Consider the following 20016-nt stretch of genomic DNA (forward strand, 5'->3'; position numbering starts at 1 on the left):
AGCAGACTTAGTAGGGCTGGTCTGGTGAGGGCTGGGGAGTACACTTAGTAGGGCTGGTCTGATGAGGGCTAGGGAGCAGACTTAGTAGAGCTGGTCTGGTGAGGGCTGGGGAGCAGACTTAGTAGGGCTGGTCTGGTGAGGGCTGGGGAGTACACTTAGTAGGACTGGTCTGGTGAGGGCTGGGGAGCAGACTTAGTAGAGCTGGTCTGATGAGGGCTGGGGAGTACACTTAGTAGGACTGGTCTGATGAGGGCTGGGGAGCAGACTTAGGGCTGGTCTGGTGAGGGCTGGGGAGCACACTTAGAGCTGGTCTGGTGAGAGCTGGGGAGTACACTTAGTAGGGCTGGTCTGATGAGGGCTGGGGAGCACACTTAGTAGGGCTGGTCTGATGAGGGCTGGGGAGCACACTTAGGGCTGGTCTGATGAGGGCTGGGGAGCACACTTAGGGCTGATCTGGTGAGGGCTGGGGAGCAGACTTAGTAGGGCTGGTCTGCTTCTGTGGGTGTTGCCCACTCCCTGTCCTGGGAACTCTCTAGGCAGCACCTTAGGGCTAGGTGAGGAAATTGAGGCTTGTGGAGGGGATACATGCTGTGGTGTGATGACTAGATCACAGGACTTTAGGGCCAGGAAGGCCTGGGTTCAAATCCTGCCTCAGCTGCACTGGTGGATGAAGTCCCTCAGCTTCTCTCTGCCTCAGTTTCCTCAGCTGTCAGGTGAGGGGGCCGGAAGGTCCCCGGGGTCCTTTCCAGCTAGTTCTCCATCCGTGGTGGCTGAGCTGGGATCTGCACCCAGGTCTCTGGGTCCCCCATTCAGCGTTCTTTCACCTTGACCTGCTTTGGGCCTGCGTTGCTTCTTGTCTTGTGCACTAACCCTCTTCTTCCTCCTCTCCTTCTCCTAGGACGTGGGTCTCCTGGAGTATCAGCACCACTCCCGGGAGTACACCCCCCACCTGTCCCCTGGATCTATCATTCAGCCCCAGCGGAGGCGGCCGTCCTTGCTGTCGGAGTTCCAGCCGGGGAATGAGAGGTGAGGACCTGAAGCTGCCCAGGGGGCGGGGTGGGGGCGTGCTTCTGGGGGGCTCTCCTGCCAGGTCGAACCTCGCCCTTTACTGGGGCGGCTCAGACCCTGCCCTGCGATTTAGAGCCTTCGAGAGCTGCTCAGATCTTCTGGGCTCTGAGGCCTCAGTCCTGGCTTCCAGGGCCCCTGGTGTTGTTCCGTGAGACTGGGGCTGGTTCTTGCCGTTTTACAGACTAGGAAACTGAGGCTAGAGTGGGGAGGGGACTAAGGCTTGTGAAATACGTGCAGGTGGAAACGGGCAGAGAGCAGGGCTGGAGCCCATCTGGAATTCAGGAGCCTTTCACTGCCCGGCAGAGTGTTAGAGCCTGACCAAGAGGAGGAGGGGAGGAGTGAGGGAGGAAAGAGGAGGAGGGAGCAGCGGCAGCAGCTGAATCAGGGGATCCTGGATCTGGAGCTGAAAGGGACCTCTGAGGCCACCTGCCAAGCCTAACTCCTTGTTTGACAGATGAGGAAACTGAGGCCCAGAGAGGTGAGATGGCTTTCTCAGAGTCACACATCAAATCAAATTTGCACCCAGGTCTTCTCATCTTGAAGATCGTTTAGATCCAGCTTCAGACACTTAGTAGCTGGGTGACCCTGGGCAAGTCACTTAACATCTGTCTGCCTCGGTTTCCTCTACTGCAAAACAGGGATAAAGCAGCTGCGTCAAAGAGTTGTTGTGAGGATCCAGTGTCCCTGGTCAGCATGCTTAGCCTAGTGGCTGGCGCGCGTCCCCTCCCCCTCTCCGGCCCCTGCACTGTCCCCCCATGCCTGTGTCTGTAGATCAGGCCTCTTCTGGGAGCCCCAGGTGACAGCCAGCCAGCCCCAGTGTTTCCCCGAGGAGAGGTCAGGGCAGCTGGCCTGCCGGGGAGACTGCCTGGGGACCTTGGGACGACATCCCTCGTTTCCTGTGACTTTGTGATGCGGACGGGAGCACGGCGGGTTCTGGGCAGGGCAGAGCCTGAGAGCCGTAAAGGCCCCCAGCCGACCCTCTCTCACCTTCCCTTCAGCCTCAGTCTCTCTCTGCTGTCTTGAGTGAGTCTTCTCTGAGCCTTCTGGGTGGCCCAGGCAGGGGCCTGGGTTCAGATGGGGCACATCCTCTCACCACCCTGGGCTTCAGTTTTCCCATCAGCAGAATGCTGGCCCCTGGGGTCCCTTCCAGCTCTGCGTCCATTTATTATCTGAGCGCGATGTGGGAGCGAGAACTCCGCCTCTGGATTCTTGGGGCCGAGGAGGGTGGTCTGATGCTCTCGCTGGGCATCTGTGCCCAGAACTTCATGCCTGGAGGGACGCTCGGCGACCGTCTTGTCAGACCTCCCCTGGTCACCCCCTCAGCTGGGAGGCTTCCCAGAAGCATCCCCCTCCTCTCGGGGAGAGCTCTGTGATCAGGAGCGTCTCCTGACATTGACCGTAAAGAGAAAGGCAGCTCAGAGCCGTGGAAAGAGTGCGTGTCTGGGCCTCAGTCTCCTCACGTGTACCATGAGAAGATGACCAGCTCTAAATCAAGGGGGGGATAGAGATGGGGATAAAGAGAGGCCTTGGATTTCCCTTCAAAGGGAACTGCCAGACAAGGAAAGTCCCTCCCTCGATGCAAGTCAGCACCTTCTCCTGCGTTTATCTCTGCCCTGGGTCGAATCCAGGGCCTCCTGACTGAGGCCACCTCTTTCTCCTCTCGGTCGCTCTACTTCTTAATCTGTGGTTCTATAAAATTGGTCTCTGGGGCTTCCGCTTGTTTCTTGTAGCTCTGTCCTTTAGGGCCAGGCTGCTCCCCACTGCCCATGATGACCGGCACGTCCCTGCTGAGCCTCCTTTCCTCCAGACTATTCCTTCCTGGCCCCTCTCACCAGCCCTCCCGAGGCCCGGCCCCCCTCACCAGCCCTCCCAAGGCCCGGCCCCCCCAACCAGCCCTCCTGTGGTCCGGCTCCCCTAACCAGCCGTCCCGTGGCCCGGACCTCTAACCAGCCCTCCCGTGGCCCTTCTCGTGGCCACTCCCCGGTGAACCTTCATGGTCTCCTTTCTCAGACCTGGCTCTACCTGCCCTCCCCAGCCCAGGTGGGCCAAGGCCCAGGGCCTCTCCCTTCCTCCCCAGAGGAGCCCAGGCCCCTGGAACCTTCACGCTCCCCACCCCCAGCCTCAGTGAGTAAGCTCTTGTGTTTGCTGTAGTGAATTGTTGACTCAGCCCAGGGGGACAAGCCCAGTTAATCCTCCACCTCCACTTTCACAATAACTGTCATTTTCCTCTCCACATCTGGGGGTAGGTGGACGGCTGTGTATTCTAGGAGGAGAAGATAGTGTGAGGAGAAGCAGAAAGGCAGGAGGACAGAACCAGCCTCCTTGGGGTGCAGGGAGCAGCCATGGGATGAGATGGGGCTGGAAAGTGGTGTGTGCAAGGGGCGGGGTCATGCAAGGCCTTGAATGCCGGACTAAGGAGTTTAGACTTCCTTTGGAGCTGGAAGGGCCTTGGCTGAGGCGGGCGCCTCTGGGAGCAGCGCGTCATGCCTGCTGGGCCGGGAACTTGTTTGGACAATGTCTTTATTTCTCCCTCTGTCTTTTTATTGTTACCAGAGGTGGCTTTCTGGGAGTGAGAGGCACATATTTGGAAGTGAAGAGAGGTAGAGCCCAAAGAGATGGATGGTCTTTAAGGCATCCTACAAGGAGCCTTAGAGGCAACCCAGACTCCCTCAGCACAAAGGTTAGGTGGGTGGTCCTGCAGGCAGTTGGCATCTGTAAAGCACCTACTGTGTGCGAGGCCCTGAGGAGACCGGCAGAAAAGAGAGTTGGCCCTTCGGGGGAAGGATGAACTTTGTCCCATCATGTCTCGAGCAAGTGTCAGAGATAGGCCTTGAACCCAGGGCCTCCTGACTCCAGTGACATGCTCCCCACCCATGTCAGCCTAGGATGTGTTCATGGGGTTTGGGAGCAGGATCCCTGTGGAGAGCTGGACCAGGCAGGTGCTGGGAGAGCCCCTGAGCCCCTGTGGGGGAGGGAGGGGGGGGGGGGGGGGAGAAGGAGGAGGGGGGAGGGGGGGGGGGGCGGCGGGGGGGGGGTGTTAGGGGATATTGTCTCATCAGCAGAGCTTTGCCGGGCTTTGGGCTTCTCACTTGGCAGCAATTAAGTCTTAAAGAGTTCATCTAGAGATCATGTGAGGTGTGTTCCTCTGTCACTAATGACGCTCACTGCACATTAACCAGCTGCCAGACTGACCCAGGCCCAGGGAGGGGGTGGGCCCGGAGGAGGACGAGGCGGGCACCAGGCCCCTAATGACTGGCCTCAGGAGCTATTTAGTCTTTTGATGGGGGGAGGGGAGGAAGTGGCGCAGCTGCCCTGCCCCTGGGGGCGGCTTCATCCGTCCAGTGGTGTGTGTCTGCTCACTGCACTGGTGTTTTGGGGACCTCTGTACATACAGCTCTGTATTACTTGTCTATACCAGTGGTTTGTGTGCACCGACATTGCTGTCTGCTCCTCCACGTGGGCTGTGCCCAGGGGTCGCCCTGTGGTGCCTAGTCTAATGTAATCTGTGGGCAGGGAGGGAGAGGCGTGGGCATAGAAGGCTCTTTGCCGCCTCCCTCTGATGGCAGGGGCAGAGTGAGTGTGTCTGGGAGATTGGGAAGGAGTGAAGGGATGGAAAAGAGCCTTGGCCCGGGGGAGGCTGGGAAGTTGGCTGGGTTCCCTCCCCTGGCACTAGAGGAAGGTGGGAGGTAGGAGAAGGAAGGGAGGGGACCCTCCCAAGCTGTGAAAAACTGGGCAAGATGGGAGCCCTGCAGCCTCATTTTTTCCCAAAATTAATGTGGGAAAATAACGAAAGAAACAGCTGGAGGCAGCTGGGCTTTGGTTTTTTTGAAAACCTATTTTTGGTGGTGGCTGGGAGGGGCGGACATTGTCATCGAGCTAGCCCCCCTCCTCCCAGCCTTGCTAGCCAGAGGCCCTCCCTCGGATCTGAGGCCTGGCTGCAGCCTCCAGCACAGACCTGTTCCTCTCCTCCTCCCTGTGCCTTGGCGGGGAGCAGCTGGTGTCATGGAAAGAATGCCAGGCCTGAGCTCTCAGGCCTCAGGCTGCGGCCTTCCCCTGCACCTCAGTTTACTCATCTGTAGGCAGGAGAGGTGCCTCTGGACTCTGAGGACTCTTGGTTGTCACAGGCCAGGACTCACAGAACCATGTGGCCTGCCAGGGAGGGACGAGGTCAGGGGTGTCAGGGGGATGCCCGAGTGTCCGCAGCGTCCAGCCTTCTCAAAGATCAGAACGGGCAGGTCTGTAGAGATCGTCTCCCGTGCACCCCCTCGCCCAGCCCTCCCTCCCACACCCCAGAGAGGGGACCTCACTTAGAGTTACCCAGATCAGAGATCTCAGCTCTGGAGCTGGGAGGAGCCTTGGAGGTCATCCGGGTCAACACTCGTCATTTGACAGAAGAGGAAACTCTGAGGGAAGAGGAGTGAGTCGGCTGGAGAAGTAGAGCTGACATCCTCAGACCTGTGTTTTCTGACTCATTTCACTGCCCTCCCACCAGACCACATGTTCTCCAATAACTTGCCCCTGAGGTCGCCTTGGCCAAAGCCAGATCATTTCCCCCTCTTTTAAAATATTTTATTGTTGCTCTTTTATTCATTAATTTTTATGTGCACCTCCCTTCCGCAGTCCCCAGCACCCTCCACTATAGAACCGATAACCAAGCCAAGGAATGCATCATGGTGGCCGTGCCTGGAAACCCACATCTCATTCCACACTCGTCATCTAGTGCCTCTCTGCCAGGATGTGGGAGGCTTTGGGGGCCGCCATCAGTCCTCTGAAGTCATGATCAAGCTGCATTGATGTCTTTCCAGTTGTCAGACATTCCCCTGAGCCGTGCGAGGCCTTTAGGACCTGGCTCAGAGGCCAGGCGTCTTTTGGGCAGACGTGGGTACTCGAAGCTGGAGGGTGTGTGCGTGGGGGGATGCTCCCAGGCCTTGAATCTCCGGGAGGTTGGACAGGTCGGGCAGGACACGAGGCTTTGGCGTCTGTAATCTATCTTGGGAGTTTGTGTTGGGGAGCGAGGTTGGGGAAAGGAGAGAAGTCAGTCAGTCCATCAGTCAAGCCTCTGGGCTTCTGGGTGCCAGGAACCAGGCCAGCCTGGATCTCTGGGCCCCCATTAGGAGGGTCGACTTTTACCACTGGGGGCTCTGCCTCTGTCTCCAAGCTCCCCCTCTGGGAATCGTTGTCAGTGGCCTTTCCTGACCCCTCACCTGCCTTCTCCCCCAGACTGCCATGTGTTGGCATGTGTTTTCCAATGTTCTCTTTGTATATTCATTTTGACCTTCCTTTGTATCCAGTGCTTAGCACAATGCCTGGCACGTAGGGAGCGCTTAATAAATACCATGGGAAGCGATTAGTTGTGGTCAGTTCTGCCTCCTGGGAGCGTTACAGCTAGTGGGGAGGTCCCAGGGCAATGGGTACAACCCCTCATTTTACAGAAAGACCCAGTGGTTGGCTCAGGGTCATCCAAGTAGTAAGGAGCCGAGTCAGGATTGTCGTTCAGTCATTTTTCTCTCCATGACACCATTTGGGGTTTTCTGGCAGAGATACTGGAGTGGTTTGCCATTTCCTTCTCCAGCTTAGTTTATGGGTGAGGAAACTGAGGCAAAGAGAGTTAAGTGATTTGTCAAGGGTCATATAACTAGGATGTCTGATGTCAGATTTGAACTCGGGTCTTCCTGACTGTAGGCTGGGTGTTCAATTTGGGAGCCTTCCCAAATTGGGGGAAATTTCTCCACCTTTCCAAGGAACCAAAGAGAAAAAACTATGTGAAATTCTATGTTTTTCTCTTAAATCTCTTATTTATTTATTTCTAAATTTTAGTGAGGGTTTCAGCCAGACTAGTGATTTTATTCTCGTGGGTATTTCCTGGTGTGCACTCTCCATAGACGCCAATTGGCGAGTGGTCTTCAAAGCTACCTGGGGTTAACAGTGACAGTTTAAGTGACATATGTCAGACGGGGCATTTGGAGCTGGCCAAAAGTGGGACGGGGGCTGCCTTAAGAGGCGGTGGACCCTCTCATTGGAAGCTGGACGACCCTTTACCAAGAGTGTTCCAGAGGGCTCCCTTGTCAGGAGCCTAAACCTGGGGCAAGGAGGGACCTCGACGTCCGGCCCCTTCATTTGGCAGATGGGGAGACCGAGGCTTAGAGAGGTCCATCAGACTTGCCCAAGGTCAGTCGGGTAGCTCTGTGTCCATTAAGGGTTTGAGTGGAGCCCGTTGTGCTCCTGCGCTGGCCCCTCCTGCCTATCCCTGCTGTGCCCCCTTCCAGCTCTGAAATTCCCTGATTCAGTGACTTAAATCCAAGTTTTCCTGCTTGCTTATGGCGTTCTGTCCCCTCAGGCAGTTTTCTTACACAAAATGAATTAATTTTCCTAGAAGATTCCTGTCTCTCTAGTCCTCTCCTCTGCCTTTTCCTGCCTGGCATCTCAGTACTCGATTCCCCTTTTCCATAGAGACAGGGAGAAGGAAGAGAAGTCCCCCGGTTCTTCTGCCCCAGTTTCCCAGGACCAGCATGGGGCATCTGCCTTTGGGCCGAGCTTAATGTTTAGCTAGCGGTGGCTTCAAAGAGAGGGATGAGGGAACCACTTTCATGATGCGCCCTTTGCCTGTGAACTACAGACCCTTTCTTCCTGGCGCCCGGGGCGGGGTGGGAGTCTGTCCTTGGCCTCTTTCTTTGCTTTTCTCTTTCTACACAGTCTCTCGTGGTTGAGTTCATCCCCCTGTGCCTTCCCCCACTGATGACATTCGGATCTCCATAGCCTGCCCTGTCCTCTCTCTGAGCCCGTGGGCCTCCTGGAGATCTTTGATGGCATAGTGAGTGCTGGATTTGAATCCTGCCTCCTCCACTTACTGGATGTGTGACCAGGGCCGCCTCTCCATGCCTCAGTCTCTTGGTGTAGAAATGAGGATGTTACTTGTATTTGAATGTTAAAGGATCTTTTCTTTTGACATCATCTTCATTTCTAAATATGTTCTCACCCCCTAAAAAGCAGTGAGGGGGAAGGAAAGTAGTTCAGAAAAACAACCTAACCCCTCAACCAAGGGAAACTGAAAGTATGTGTAATACTCGTCCTTCCAAGTCCCTGACCTCTGCAGGGACTCTGCATAATATTGTTATCCAGCTCCCTCACCCCGTAGCCAGAGGCCTGTGGAACTCAGTGCCAAGACCCAGGCTGTGGTCCTCTCTTCTCTCTTCTCTGTCTGTGTCTCTGTCTCTTTCTCCCTCTCCCTCTCTCTGTCCCTCACACCTGGGGCAGAGTGTTTATCATTTCAGTGCCCCAGGCAACTTTGTCAGAGTCTAAGTTTTATAGATTGAGATGTCAAGCTAGGTCCACGGAGGGACTTCCCATACCAGAAGTTCCCCCACACTAATGACATTGCCATTCTGGGTACCCCGCCCCCAAGGTAGGGGGTAGGGATATGACAAGATACAACCTGCAAAGCCCCTAATTCCCTGTTGTGGAAGGCGATTGTGATGCTCCAATAAAATCATCTCATTAAAACACTTAGCAAAATGTCAAAATTGACCAATTTGGGGAGGGGTGGTGGTATGTGGACCTGTGATTTTATTTATGTAGGGCACTCCTGGTGAGGAGATAACTATCTGCTCTAATTAAATTTTCTTTTCAATTAACCAAAAAAAGTGTCTCTTCTCTCTCCCACTTCCCCAAAGAAACCCTCAGAAAAATATGCCTAGGGTAACTCAAACCTGCCTTGCCGCTTCCAGGTCTTAAGAGAGCTGCCTGGGGCACTGAGATGTTGAATGGCCCCCACCCAGAGGGGTGGGATTTGAACCCTGGGCCAGCTCTCTCTCCCCCTGTCTGTTCTTCTCCCTGCTGGTACAACGATCTACCACTCCACTGTGCGCCAGTTTCCTGGTTTGTAAAAGGAGGAGCAGGTGGATAGAGGGCCGCAGAGGGCTCTCTTCTCTCTAAATCGGGGATCCCAATCCCATGACTTGGCTCGCCCTCCCTGGAGGGACAGTGGGCAGTTAGCATCTTTCTGTTCTCCTCTGTGCTGGCCTGTGGATGCCACTGGTCTCAAGGAGCGTGTGTCCTGAGACACACTAGAAAGATGCTAACTGTCTCAAATCTGATTTCCTTTGCCCTCTCTGGAAGGAGGAGGAGGAAGAGGAGAGGGAGGAGGGGGAGGAGGAGGAGAAGCAGGAGCAGGTGCCTTCCCTTTGAAGGGGACAGTTCTAAACCAGGGGTCCGGGAACTTGTTTTTTAAAAATATTTTTGTATCTACGTGTCAGTATAATTGATTCCCTTTGTCGCTTAATGTGTTTTCTTTTATGCGTTTAAAAACATGATTCTGAGGAGGAAGGGGTTGGTAGGCATCCAGGACACACACTCCCAGGCTGACCAGCTCCTGCTTTACGGACCCTTCTCCACTGGTTTGGGGAGGAGGTTCTGGGTGGCATCTGCCCCATCGACATGATGGATGTGCCAACCTGGTGTGGTGTGGGCGCTTCCTGTTGGGCCCAGTGTCCCGAGTTCTAATGCTACCCGGGATGGATTGATTTCCATGCCCACAGACGGCCCTTTCAGGCAGTCAAGTAAGCTTGTATTAGGTGCTTCCTATGTGCCTAGCACTGTGCCGAGCTCTGTGCCCACAAAGAAGTGCAATCAAAACAGAACCAACCACACTCCTTGCTTTCGGCGAGCATGTATTTAATAGGGGCACAAGCACGTACATTTCTCAGTCCGTCGGAGACACAGACAGCGTGGACAGCTCGCAGGGGAAGGCAGCAGCAGCTAGGGAGACCAGCAAAGGTCTCCTGTAGAAGGTGGGCTTTGAGAGAAGCACCCCTTTTCTCCCCACGCCTTATAAATGCCTGAGCTTGGGGAGAATGTGGGTGGCTCATTTCGAGCCGCCTCCATTGCCAAAGAGGGCCGCCAAAGCCCAGCTTCTGAGGGCCATTCAGGAAGATTCCCTTTCGTCCACAAGACCTAGGGCCATTTTGTGTGTGAAAAGTCAGGGTTGAACGGCCCCTCTGTGCCCAGTAGCTAACAATGCTTTTACCTAACTCTTTCAAGTTTGCACTTAGGATGGAATGAGATAATAATTAAAAAAAAACAAACAAACTCATTCCATCCTCAGTACCCAGGGTCACAGGGAGTGCCTGAAGGAGGATTCGAACTCGAATCTTCTTGACTTGAGGCCTGACATTGTCTCCTGTCTTCCTAGCTGCAACACTTGGGGATACCAAAACAGAAGAGATCCCATGTGTCTCCTCAGAGCTTAACAGCATTGCTCAGGAGTCTGGGCGTGGGTGAAGCAGAGGGCAGTGGGGAGTGGCCTATTGCACGGGACGCCCCAGATAGACTCTGGACACCCTAGGAGTTCACCTTGGGCTGCAGGGCCATTCGTTTCCCTCCACAAGCAGATTTTCTTGTTGTCATTCTGACCTTGACTGTAGCCAGTGAAGGTGAGCGTTGCCATGGACAGTGGAGCTGTTAACAAGCACTGAGTAAGCGACTCCTCTGTTGCAGGCCCTGCGGGAAAGGAGCTGGCATTCTCTGGCACCATGGTGAAGGGGGGGGCACTCACTAGTTAATGAATATTAAACTTCCATTCCTGAAATCCTGATTGGTCAGTTCATATGCATTCATTAAGTGCTTACTGTTTGCCATGCATTCATTAAGTGTTTACTGTGTGCCAGGCACTGTACTGAATACTTGGGATACAGCACCAGATAGGGATGGCCCCTGCCCTCAAGAAGCTTACATTCTAAAGGGAGAGGCAAGATGTAAATAATGAATTACATATAAGGTAGATTCTTTGGTAGATGGGTGGGAATCTCTGAGGGGAAGGCCTTCTCCTGAAGGGGAGCTTTGGGCTGAATCTTGGAGGAAGGCAAGGGGCAGAGGGGAGGGGCATGGCAGACAGATGGGGCAAAGGTGTGGAGTCGGGAAATGGGGATGTAGTTCCATCATGAAGCGCTCAGAGGGGAGTGGGTCAAATGCACTTATTTTATGGTGCAGGTGTGCTGGCCTTCGGTGACACGGCCAGGATTGGCCCAAGGAGCCAGCCAGCAGCCTGAGAACCGCCTGATCGAGGGCTCTCCCCACATTCCCTGCTCTCCGCCACCTTCCGTCTGTCTTGACCGCTTCCCTTCCCTTCCCCCAGCCCCGGGCAGCTTCCAGTGGGTAGGTGTAGGCCTTTTCAAACCCCAGGGCTTTAATGATAAGATTTAGGGCCCTCGCAGGTCTGTGCTGGCAGAAAACCTTATTTGTCTGTAGCTCCTTGAGTGCCCAGGCCAGTGTAATTGGTTTGGTATTTTTCTCGGAGGTGACTTTCCCGGCGGGATCGTTGAGATGTGTGTGGCTGATAATGGGAGATGAATCTCTTGGATCCGCAATAAATCCGAGGCTCCCGTCTCCCTGGCTGGTTCCCGCTGGAGTTGGCTCTGCCTGCTGTCACTGCTCTGTCCCCAAGAGATGGGGCTGCCGGGATATGACCCAGCCTGGATGGGGGAGTTTTGGGGAGAGGAAGCCTGCTGCTCTGTCCCATTTGTGCAGACTTTGAAGAAGCAGTAGGGAGGAGAGACCACTTACCTCTGCCTCCTGGCTTCTGCAAGTCCCAGCTCCCCCACCACCACCACCCCCGGAAGCCTTTCCAGACCTCCTTCCATCCCTCTGTGGATAGTCTGGGCTCATCCTGTCAGAGGCTACTTGTTTACCGCTGTCTCCCATCAGACTGGCAGCTCCTGGGGGATGGGGCCTATCTTTGGCCCCTCTTTGGCACAGTGCCTGGCACATAGGAGACGCTTGCTAAATGCCAGTGGACTGATGAAGCATCCATTTCTCAGTCCAGCCCAACTGTCTTGCTAGCCTGCTGTCCGTGTGCACCCTGATTCCTTCCTGCCCACTCTGGGTACTCTAGGGATTGATTTCTGACTATAAATTTACATTCAAGCCTGTTGTCACAAGTGCTGTTTCCAAAAGCTCCTTTGATTCCTGACCTGGGAGGGAGGCTCCCTGCGAGGTGGCCAGCCAATCAGCTCAAACCAAAAAAGTCTTGGTGGGACGGGAGGTAATGCCACAGTGATCCCTCCATGGCCCGGTGCCTCAACTGGGAATTTTTCCCAGTTATCTGTTACCTGAAGCGTGTGCCTGGTTCCCTCGTGGGCCTGAAAACTGTGCTGAATTTGGAGTTGTGGGATTCTCTAATCCAGCCCTCCTCCTGCCCGCCCACCATGTTTCTTTCCTAGGTGTATTTCCTACAGCTCTGGGATGCCTGTGGGCAGTGATCCTAGGATCACTGGGCCCCCGGAGTCAGAGCCCCCTGGTTCCCATCTCCCTCTGTCCCCAATGCTGACCGTCACCGATCCTCCCTGGGCCTCAGTTCCCCACAGAAATGCCATGCACAGAAATGCCGTAAGCTACAGGAGGACAGAGCCTATCCCATTTTACGTTTGAACCCCATGCCTAGCCCAGTACCTGGTGCAAGGCAAGTGCTTCTTTCCAATGCCAAGTCTCTGGGCCATGATCTTCTCATGCCCTCCTCATAGCTCAGCGGCTTGTGATGCTTTTGAGGCAGAAACTCTTCCCCTGGAGTCGTGACCTGCTTTTGAATTCTGATATCCATAGACTTGGTTTCCTTTGTCATCCTGTGTATTTTATTTGATGCATTAAAAACCATGATTCTGAGAAGGAGCCCAAGGGGTCCATGATGCACCAGCAGGTGGAGGCCCACCCTCACCTCCCCATTTAGAGTTTTAACAACATGCTTTACACCTGATCTTGTATTTAGCATCAAGACAACTCTATGCAGGTTATCCTCACAGGCATTATTTATCCCCATTTTACAGATGCAGAAACTGAGGCTGGGGGGCGGGGGAGGAGATATACTCGAACTGAGAAACAAAAAGGACCAATAAGACTTTTACTTTTTTTTTTTGGAAGACTTAAAAAAAAATCCCAGTCACTTGCAACTTTGAAGCCCTGCCCCTTAGTTTAAAGGATCATAAAGGTGTAAGGGATTTCAGAGGTCATCTTACCCATTGCTCCTCTCATTTTACAGAAGAGGAAACTGAGGCCCAGAGTGAAGTGTCTTGCCCAAGGTCACATGGCTACTGTGTGGTTAAGACGGGGTTTGAACTTCAGCCTTCTGACCCCCAGTTCAGGGTTGTTTGGGAGACTCCCACAGCGTCTCCCTAGCTTGCTTCAGGTGAACTGCTACCCCTACCATTCCTGGGCCTGTTCCCAGAAGGCCCCGAGCCCGTACTTAGCTGGGAAACTGAGCACGAGATGCTTTGAGAGGCAGTGGCAGGATGGATTGGTGCAAGGAGATGCTGAGGGGAAAGTGGGATGGGGGAGGGGAGGAGGGAGGAGAGGAATTGCCAGGCAGAGCCCCTGGCCCCCAGGCAGAGCCCCTGGCCCCAGGCAGAGCTGTACCTTTATCCAAAGCAGGCAGATAAGTGAGGTGTTGAGGCTGCTGTTCCATCAGCTTGTGGGGCTTATTCTCTGCCTCTTCTAGACTGGGAAAAACAAGGTCTTCCAATCCTAGACTTTTGGGAGCTGGAAGAGATGATCTGGTCCAATTCCCTTAATTTACAGATGAGCCCCAGAGGAGGAATGACTTGCCCAAGGTCACACGAGTAGTAAGGGGCTTAGCAGGGTGCGACTATAACCCAGCTCTCCTGGCCTTTTGCCACCATTTCTGAGAAGTATAAAAGCTCTTTTGAGGACTATTTATAGGGATTTTATACCCACCCTGTCTCCTAAGAGAGTTTTTTTATTTGTTGGATGGGGGTGGGGAGGGTATGAAAGGAACCTACTGGATCAGCATGAAACAATTTACAAGTGTAATTAATCAAATTCTCTTTTAGTAGGTGCACAACTTGGGAGGTAAGGATGCATCTATATTAACAGATGTAAAGCTTAGAATGTTGAGGGTGTGTCTATATTTGCAGATATAAAGCCTGGGGGCTAGGGGTCCAACTATATTAGCAGATGTAAAACTCAGGAGTTAGGAGTACATCTATGTTAATAGGTATAAAACTTGGAAGATCGAGGTGCATCTACATTAGCAGGTATAAAGCTTAGAAGATGGGGAGCATCTACATTAGCAGATAGAAAGCTCGGGAGGGAGGAGAGCATCTACACTAGCAGATAGAAAGCTCAGGAGGTTGGGGAGTATCTCGGTTAGCAGATAGAAAACTCGGGAGGGAGGGGAGCATCTCCGTTAGCAGATAGAAAGGTCAGGAAGGAGGGGAGCGTCTCCATTAGCAGACAGAAAGCTCGGGAGATCGGGGAGCATCTTTGCTCTGAAATTGTTTCTGACAATACTCCAGTGAATCCGTGATGTCATTGATTTGGATGTCCACGTCGGTCACGTGTCTGTCGCTGCCCCTCGGGAGTTTCTTGCCCGTGTCCGCTATTGGAAAGAGCACCGACCATGCCGTCAGAAGACCTGGATTCAAACCCCACTTCTTTCGCTTATAACCGGGGTGACCTCGGGCATCTTGGGGCCTCAGCTTGCTCACCTATAAATGAAGGGGTCGGACCCACGTTGGGTAGCTGGGCTACGGCAGAGCCACCCCACAATCCTCCTCGCCTTCCACCTCCTCCAGGCTTCCTCATGCTGGATGGGGGCCACCAGCCCTGCCTTCTGCCCTGCCCCCTTGCCTCGCAGGTTCCGGTGCGGACTGTGCCCCTCTGCACTTGGGCACCTTTTCAGTTACCCTGAAGCCGAGGGGCCCTTGTTTTAGGGGAGGTCTCCCCTTAGCGGAGCGGAGGCTCCTTGGGAACACACACTTCTCATTCTTCTCTTTATCTCTTCAGTGCTTGTGCAGGCACACAGTAAGGGCTTAATAAATGCTCCTTCCTCTTCCTCCCTCCTTCTTTTCCTCCCTCCCTTCTTCTCTAATCTGTACCCCCACAACTAGGTTCACCACGAGGAGCACCTTCCTCGCTCTCATCCACTCCATATCACCCTCTATTGTATGCGTCCCGGGTGAAATCCTGCGTCCTGTTCTTGTTCAGAATTGCTTGTGTGTCTGGCCTTGCCTTACGCACAATAATTATTTTTAATTATTTAGTATTAGAGCACATAGTCATTTAGCAAATGGTTATAAAGTGCCTACTATGTGTCAGGCTCTGTGGAAGGGCTTGTGAGTTAAAAAATAAACAGTTTCATAGATCTCACACACACATACACACACACACACAGGAGGGGGAGACAAGGCATTAGCGGTTGAGAAGATCAGGAAATGTTTCATGTAGAAGGGGATGTTTGAGCTGCATCTTGAAGGAAGTGAGACATACTCTGAGGTCAGTTGGTAAGCATTTATTAAGCACCTATGTATGCCAGACACTGTGCTAAGTGCTGGGGATACACTGAAAGGTAAAAGGCAGCTCTGCCCTCAAGAAGCTCACAGTCTAATGAGATAGAGGCAAGGAGGGATGGCATTCCAGGCAGGGGGATGGCCAGGCATGGAGAAAATGGAAATGGAGTGAATAACACATGTACAGAACAGAGAAAAGGCCAGTTTGATGGGATGGGAGAGTATAGGAATGGCGTGACGTATAATAAGGCTGAAAAGATAGGTTGGGAGCCAGATTGTGAAAGATTCTCAGTAATGATAATAATTTTTAGATAGCACCTATTATGTGCCACTATGCTGTGCTAAGTGCTTTGCAAATCTTATCTCATTCAATCTTCACAACAACTCTGAGAGGTTGGCACTGTTATTGTCTCCATTTTACAGATGAGGATACTGAGGCTTTGAGGGGTTCAGTGACTTGCCCAGGGTCACACAACTAGTTAGTATCTGAGGTCATATTGGAACTCAGAGCTTCCTGACTCTAGGCCTGGCTCTCTGTCCACTGCTTTCCCTGCCTTGCTGCCTCAAATGCCGGACAAAGGAGTCTCTGTTTGATCCTAGAGGGAGTCGGGAGCCGCTGGAGATTACCGAATGAGGGAGGGGCTGTGCTCAGCCCTCTATGCATGTATGTCTGTGTGCATGCATGCATGCGTGCGTGCGTAACACCACCAGTAGCATGTTGGGATTTAGAGGCTGGGCCCTTGTTCCTTTCTGGTAGAAGTCTGGGGGCATTTAAGGTGCTTTGTAATTTCCTGGGACAACCCAGCCTGCATCTGTTTTTGTGGGTGTAAACCTTGGGATGGAGGCGTGCATCTTTATGAGTAGATATGAAATCTGGGTTGTGGGGAGGTAGTCATCTCTCTTATTAGCAAGTGTAAAGCTTAGGAAGTGGGTGACGGGGGTTATTGGGTCTTAGCTCTAGAAGGGCTCGCTGAGCTCTTCCTCATTTCACAGATGAAGAAACTGAGGCTCAGAAAGGCAGAGGGACTTGCCTAAGGATTTGAACCCAGGTCCTCTGACTTCCACTCCCCCCACAACACCTCCCAAAGTGTTTCTTATGATGCCTCTCTAGACCGAAAGGTAATGATGGAGGTGGAGGGTGGGCAGAAGCTACCTGGGCGTTAGCCTCCGCTGGGGATACCTGCTGGATTTTTGAGTTAACCTCGGTGCCCCGAGGGTGACGGCTGGGCCTTGGTCCCTTGTTTTGGATCTAGGGTGAGTGGGCCTTCCCAGGCTTAGCCAGGACTTCTCGAGGGGATGGGGGCGCCGCTCGAGTCCCGGGCTCCTGGGACCTGGTACAGCCTAGAGCCGTCACAAGGCCCGGATCTGGCAGCCCCCGGCTGTGCTCTGACACTGGGTAACTTCTCCAGGTTCCTCTTGTATGAAATGGGGGAATTGATGGGATCAGAGGGACCTCGGTCTTTGTTCGGCACGGGCAGAGGGGCCATGTTGTCCAGCTCCCTCGTTTGATAGGCTCAGGGATCTCGTTCTGGGGCGCTGAGCCAGGATGGAACCCAGATCCTCTCATTGGAAAGAGGCATATTTGTAAAGCGCTTTGCAGGCTTTAAAGTGCTGTGGAAATGTTAGCCATTATTATTATTGTTGTTGTGGTTGTTAACGTGATTATCATGTTAAAGCTAGCCCTCTCCACGGTATCCCCCTCCCCTGCACTGATTGCAGGCTCTGGTCACTAGGAGAGTGGAGCAGACTCGGGGAACATGGGGACCTGGGGGGACTTTCCACCTTTTGTTAGTTTTGATGTGAGCCGAAGCTCACATTCAGGTTGGGAGACAGCCCGTGAGGGGGGGGCGGTCTAAGTTTTGATGTGCCTGGGAGGCTAGGGTAGGAGAGCCCAGGGGTCTGGTCGGGGCTGTGCTCCTTTGGGGACCTGTTTACTGACTCTTTGCCTCAGTTTCCTCATCTGTAAAGTAGGGATGTTATTCCTGGTGCTCTCTCACGGAGCTGTCCTGGTGCTCTCTCACGGAGCTGTCCTAGGGGTTATCAGACGAGGCGATCATAGGCCTTTTCAAGGTGTTGATCGAGCAAGTTTCCAAGTGCCAGCTCTGTGCGTGCGTGCATGTGTGTTGGGGAAGGGGCATGCAGAAGGAAATAGAGAAGGCATTTTGAGTGATTTCGTGAAGTGTCTTGGAGTCAGGAGAGAATTTGAGTCATGTCTTAGACACGTCCTAGCTGTATGACCCTGGCCAAGTCACTCCAACTCTGCGTGCCTCAGTTCCCTCTTCTGTAAGATAGAGATAATGATAAATGTAGCCGGGCTCGCAGCGGTGGTCAGTGGGAGACCTGGCCTTCCACTCAGACCCATTCTCACTCCCCACATCTTCCTCCTGCTCCTGAGCCAGAGGCGCTGGTCTGGTTGAGGCAGGGGCCTTTCAGGGTCTCTGGCCGGCTGAGAGACAGATCCTCTTTACTTTCATGTGGTCATTTGGGTATTCTGGGGGCCTCAGACCCTGGCTTCTGAGAGCCTTGTGAGCCTGGTCAGGAAGAGGCAGTTAAAAAAATGTCTTCATTGGTGTGTTTGTTTTCACGTTCGCTCCATTTCACAGTATACTCCTTCTCCACCCCCTCTCGCCCCATCCCCCCCAAAGCTGCCCCGCATAATTAAGCAGCCTTCTGGCCCCTGGTCCCCCGCTTCTGCAGGTAACAGAGGAGCTACGGGGAAATTGAAAAAGAATTGACCTTCCTCGTGTCCTTTCTCCACCCAGGTCCCAGGAGTTACACCTGCGGCCAGAGTCCCATTCTTACCTGCCTGACCTGAGCAAATCTGAAATTGAATTCATTGAGACGAAGCGGCCTCGGCTGGAGCTGTTGCCGGAGCCGCTGCTTCGGCCCTCACCTATGCTGGCCCAGCACGGGGGCACTGAAGACGTCTCCAAGGTAAGAGAAGACCCCTCCCCACCCCATCCCTGGCCGCCGCTCCCTCCCGCCGCTGCTGGCCTGCTGGCCTGCTCTCCCCGGCAGCCTGTGCGGTCTCTTCCTTGGATTCTCAGCGGGATGTCTGCTTCCCACCTGTGGGCCCTGGTGTTTTCATCTGTCCGTCATTTCATCTGACCTTCCATCCTTCCATTTGTCCTGCTGTCCATCTGTCCACTCAGAAGTCTGTCCTTTGATCCGTTTGTCGACCTAATGTCCATCCATCAGCTTTCCATCCCTCCACTCATCCTTCTCTTGATCTGTGCTTCCATTCACGCATCCAACTATTTGTCCATCTGCCCACCCATCTGTCCATCCATCCATCCATCCCTTAAACAAGCATTTATTTAGCACCTACTAATACAAACTTCTTAAGCACAAGGTTGCTCAGCACACAGTAGGTACTCAATAAATTCTTTTGATAATTGAATTCTGGAAAAAAATAAAAAGGAAAACCCAGTCTCTGCTTGTGTGGAATTAGGTGGGAAGACAAGTTTTTTTAAAAAAAATCTATACGTATATATGTACATGTTTGTATGTATATAAATGTGTTTATGTATGTATATATGCTTAAATATATGTGCGTAGCTTCTAGGCAGAAAAGAAAAGCAATAATGCTCTTCTCGGACAAATTCTCATCAGTGGCTTGGGCAGAGCATTGACCGTATAGCAATAATTACAGGTGACATTTATGTGGAGCTGTGAGCCGAGCAAATCCATCAGTCATCAGCACGTGCTTATTAGACTAAGCCTCCCGTGTGCCTGGCACCAAGCTAAGAGCAGGAGGGGAAGAGCCAGGACAGTAAATAGTCTGAGCTGCTGAGCTTACATTCTGTGAAGGGAAGCCGAGCTTGTGTGTGTGGATGTGGGTGGGTCTGTACTCTGGGAGGGAAGCCCTCCGCCCGTGTTAGGCACAGCTGGTGCGGTCCGTAGAGTGCTTAGGCCTTGGAGATAGGAAGAGGAGTTCAAATTCTATCTCAGACACGTACTAACTGGGCAAGTCAATGTAATCTGGCTGGGCCTCAGTTTCCTCATCTATAAAATGGGGATAATAACAGTACCTACGTCCTAGGGCAGTTGTGAGATTAACAGTGCAATGATGTTTGTAAAGCACTTTGCAAGCTACTACTAGTTGTTATTTCCATCAGTATTATTGTTATTATTACATAGAATAAATGTATATATGGAACAAACAGCGTCTTTGGGGAAGGGATGGCACTAGCTGTGTTTACGTGGAAGGCGGTTTGAAGGAGGGGGATTTTACTTGCATCTTCTCATTTTATTTCCCCAGTAACCCCAAGGGCCCTTTTACAGAAGGGGGAACTGAGGCTTAGAGAGGGGATGTGTCGTGCCTCCACCACTGCCTCTCACGGTACCAGGCTGAGGCGGGCAGGAGGCCTGGGGAAAGGACACAGCCCTTCGTGAATGTCAGGCGCCCCCGGGGTGGTCTGCTGCGGTCACCCCCTTCTGTTTGTCCACCTCCCAGGTGTGCGGTGCCCCGCCCCCCTCCCGCGCCCCAGTCAGTGAGAGCTTGGGGATCCTCTCTGGTGCTGGCTCTTCCCTCATTGATGTTTGCCAGGGTTGAAGGAGCGGATGTGCCGGGCTGCCTCCCCTTTTGGTCATTAGCCCCGTGAGTGCCAATCCTGGGAGAGTCGGGGAGCTCGCCTGGCGTCTCCTGCCATCGCTC

General features: G+C 53.3%; 1 protein-coding gene across 1 annotated transcript in view; it reads left to right on the forward strand.

Moving 5' to 3' along the window:
* NCOR2 (nuclear receptor corepressor 2) overlaps window positions 1-20016 on the forward strand; it is a 255367-nt gene that overhangs the window by 579 nt on the left and 234772 nt on the right. The window contains exons 2-5 of the mRNA XM_027853513.1: window positions 537-554; window positions 750-814; window positions 899-1026; window positions 18122-18293. Coding sequence (XP_027709314.1) covers window positions 537-554; window positions 750-814; window positions 899-1026; window positions 18122-18293 — 383 coding nt within the window. The remainder of the gene's footprint in view (window positions 1-536; window positions 555-749; window positions 815-898; window positions 1027-18121; window positions 18294-20016) is intronic.

Source organism: Vombatus ursinus, unplaced genomic scaffold (genome assembly GCF_900497805.2).
Source record: "Vombatus ursinus unplaced genomic scaffold, bare-nosed wombat genome assembly UNPS02009994.1, whole genome shotgun sequence".
Lineage (NCBI taxonomy): Eukaryota > Metazoa > Chordata > Mammalia > Diprotodontia > Vombatidae > Vombatus > Vombatus ursinus.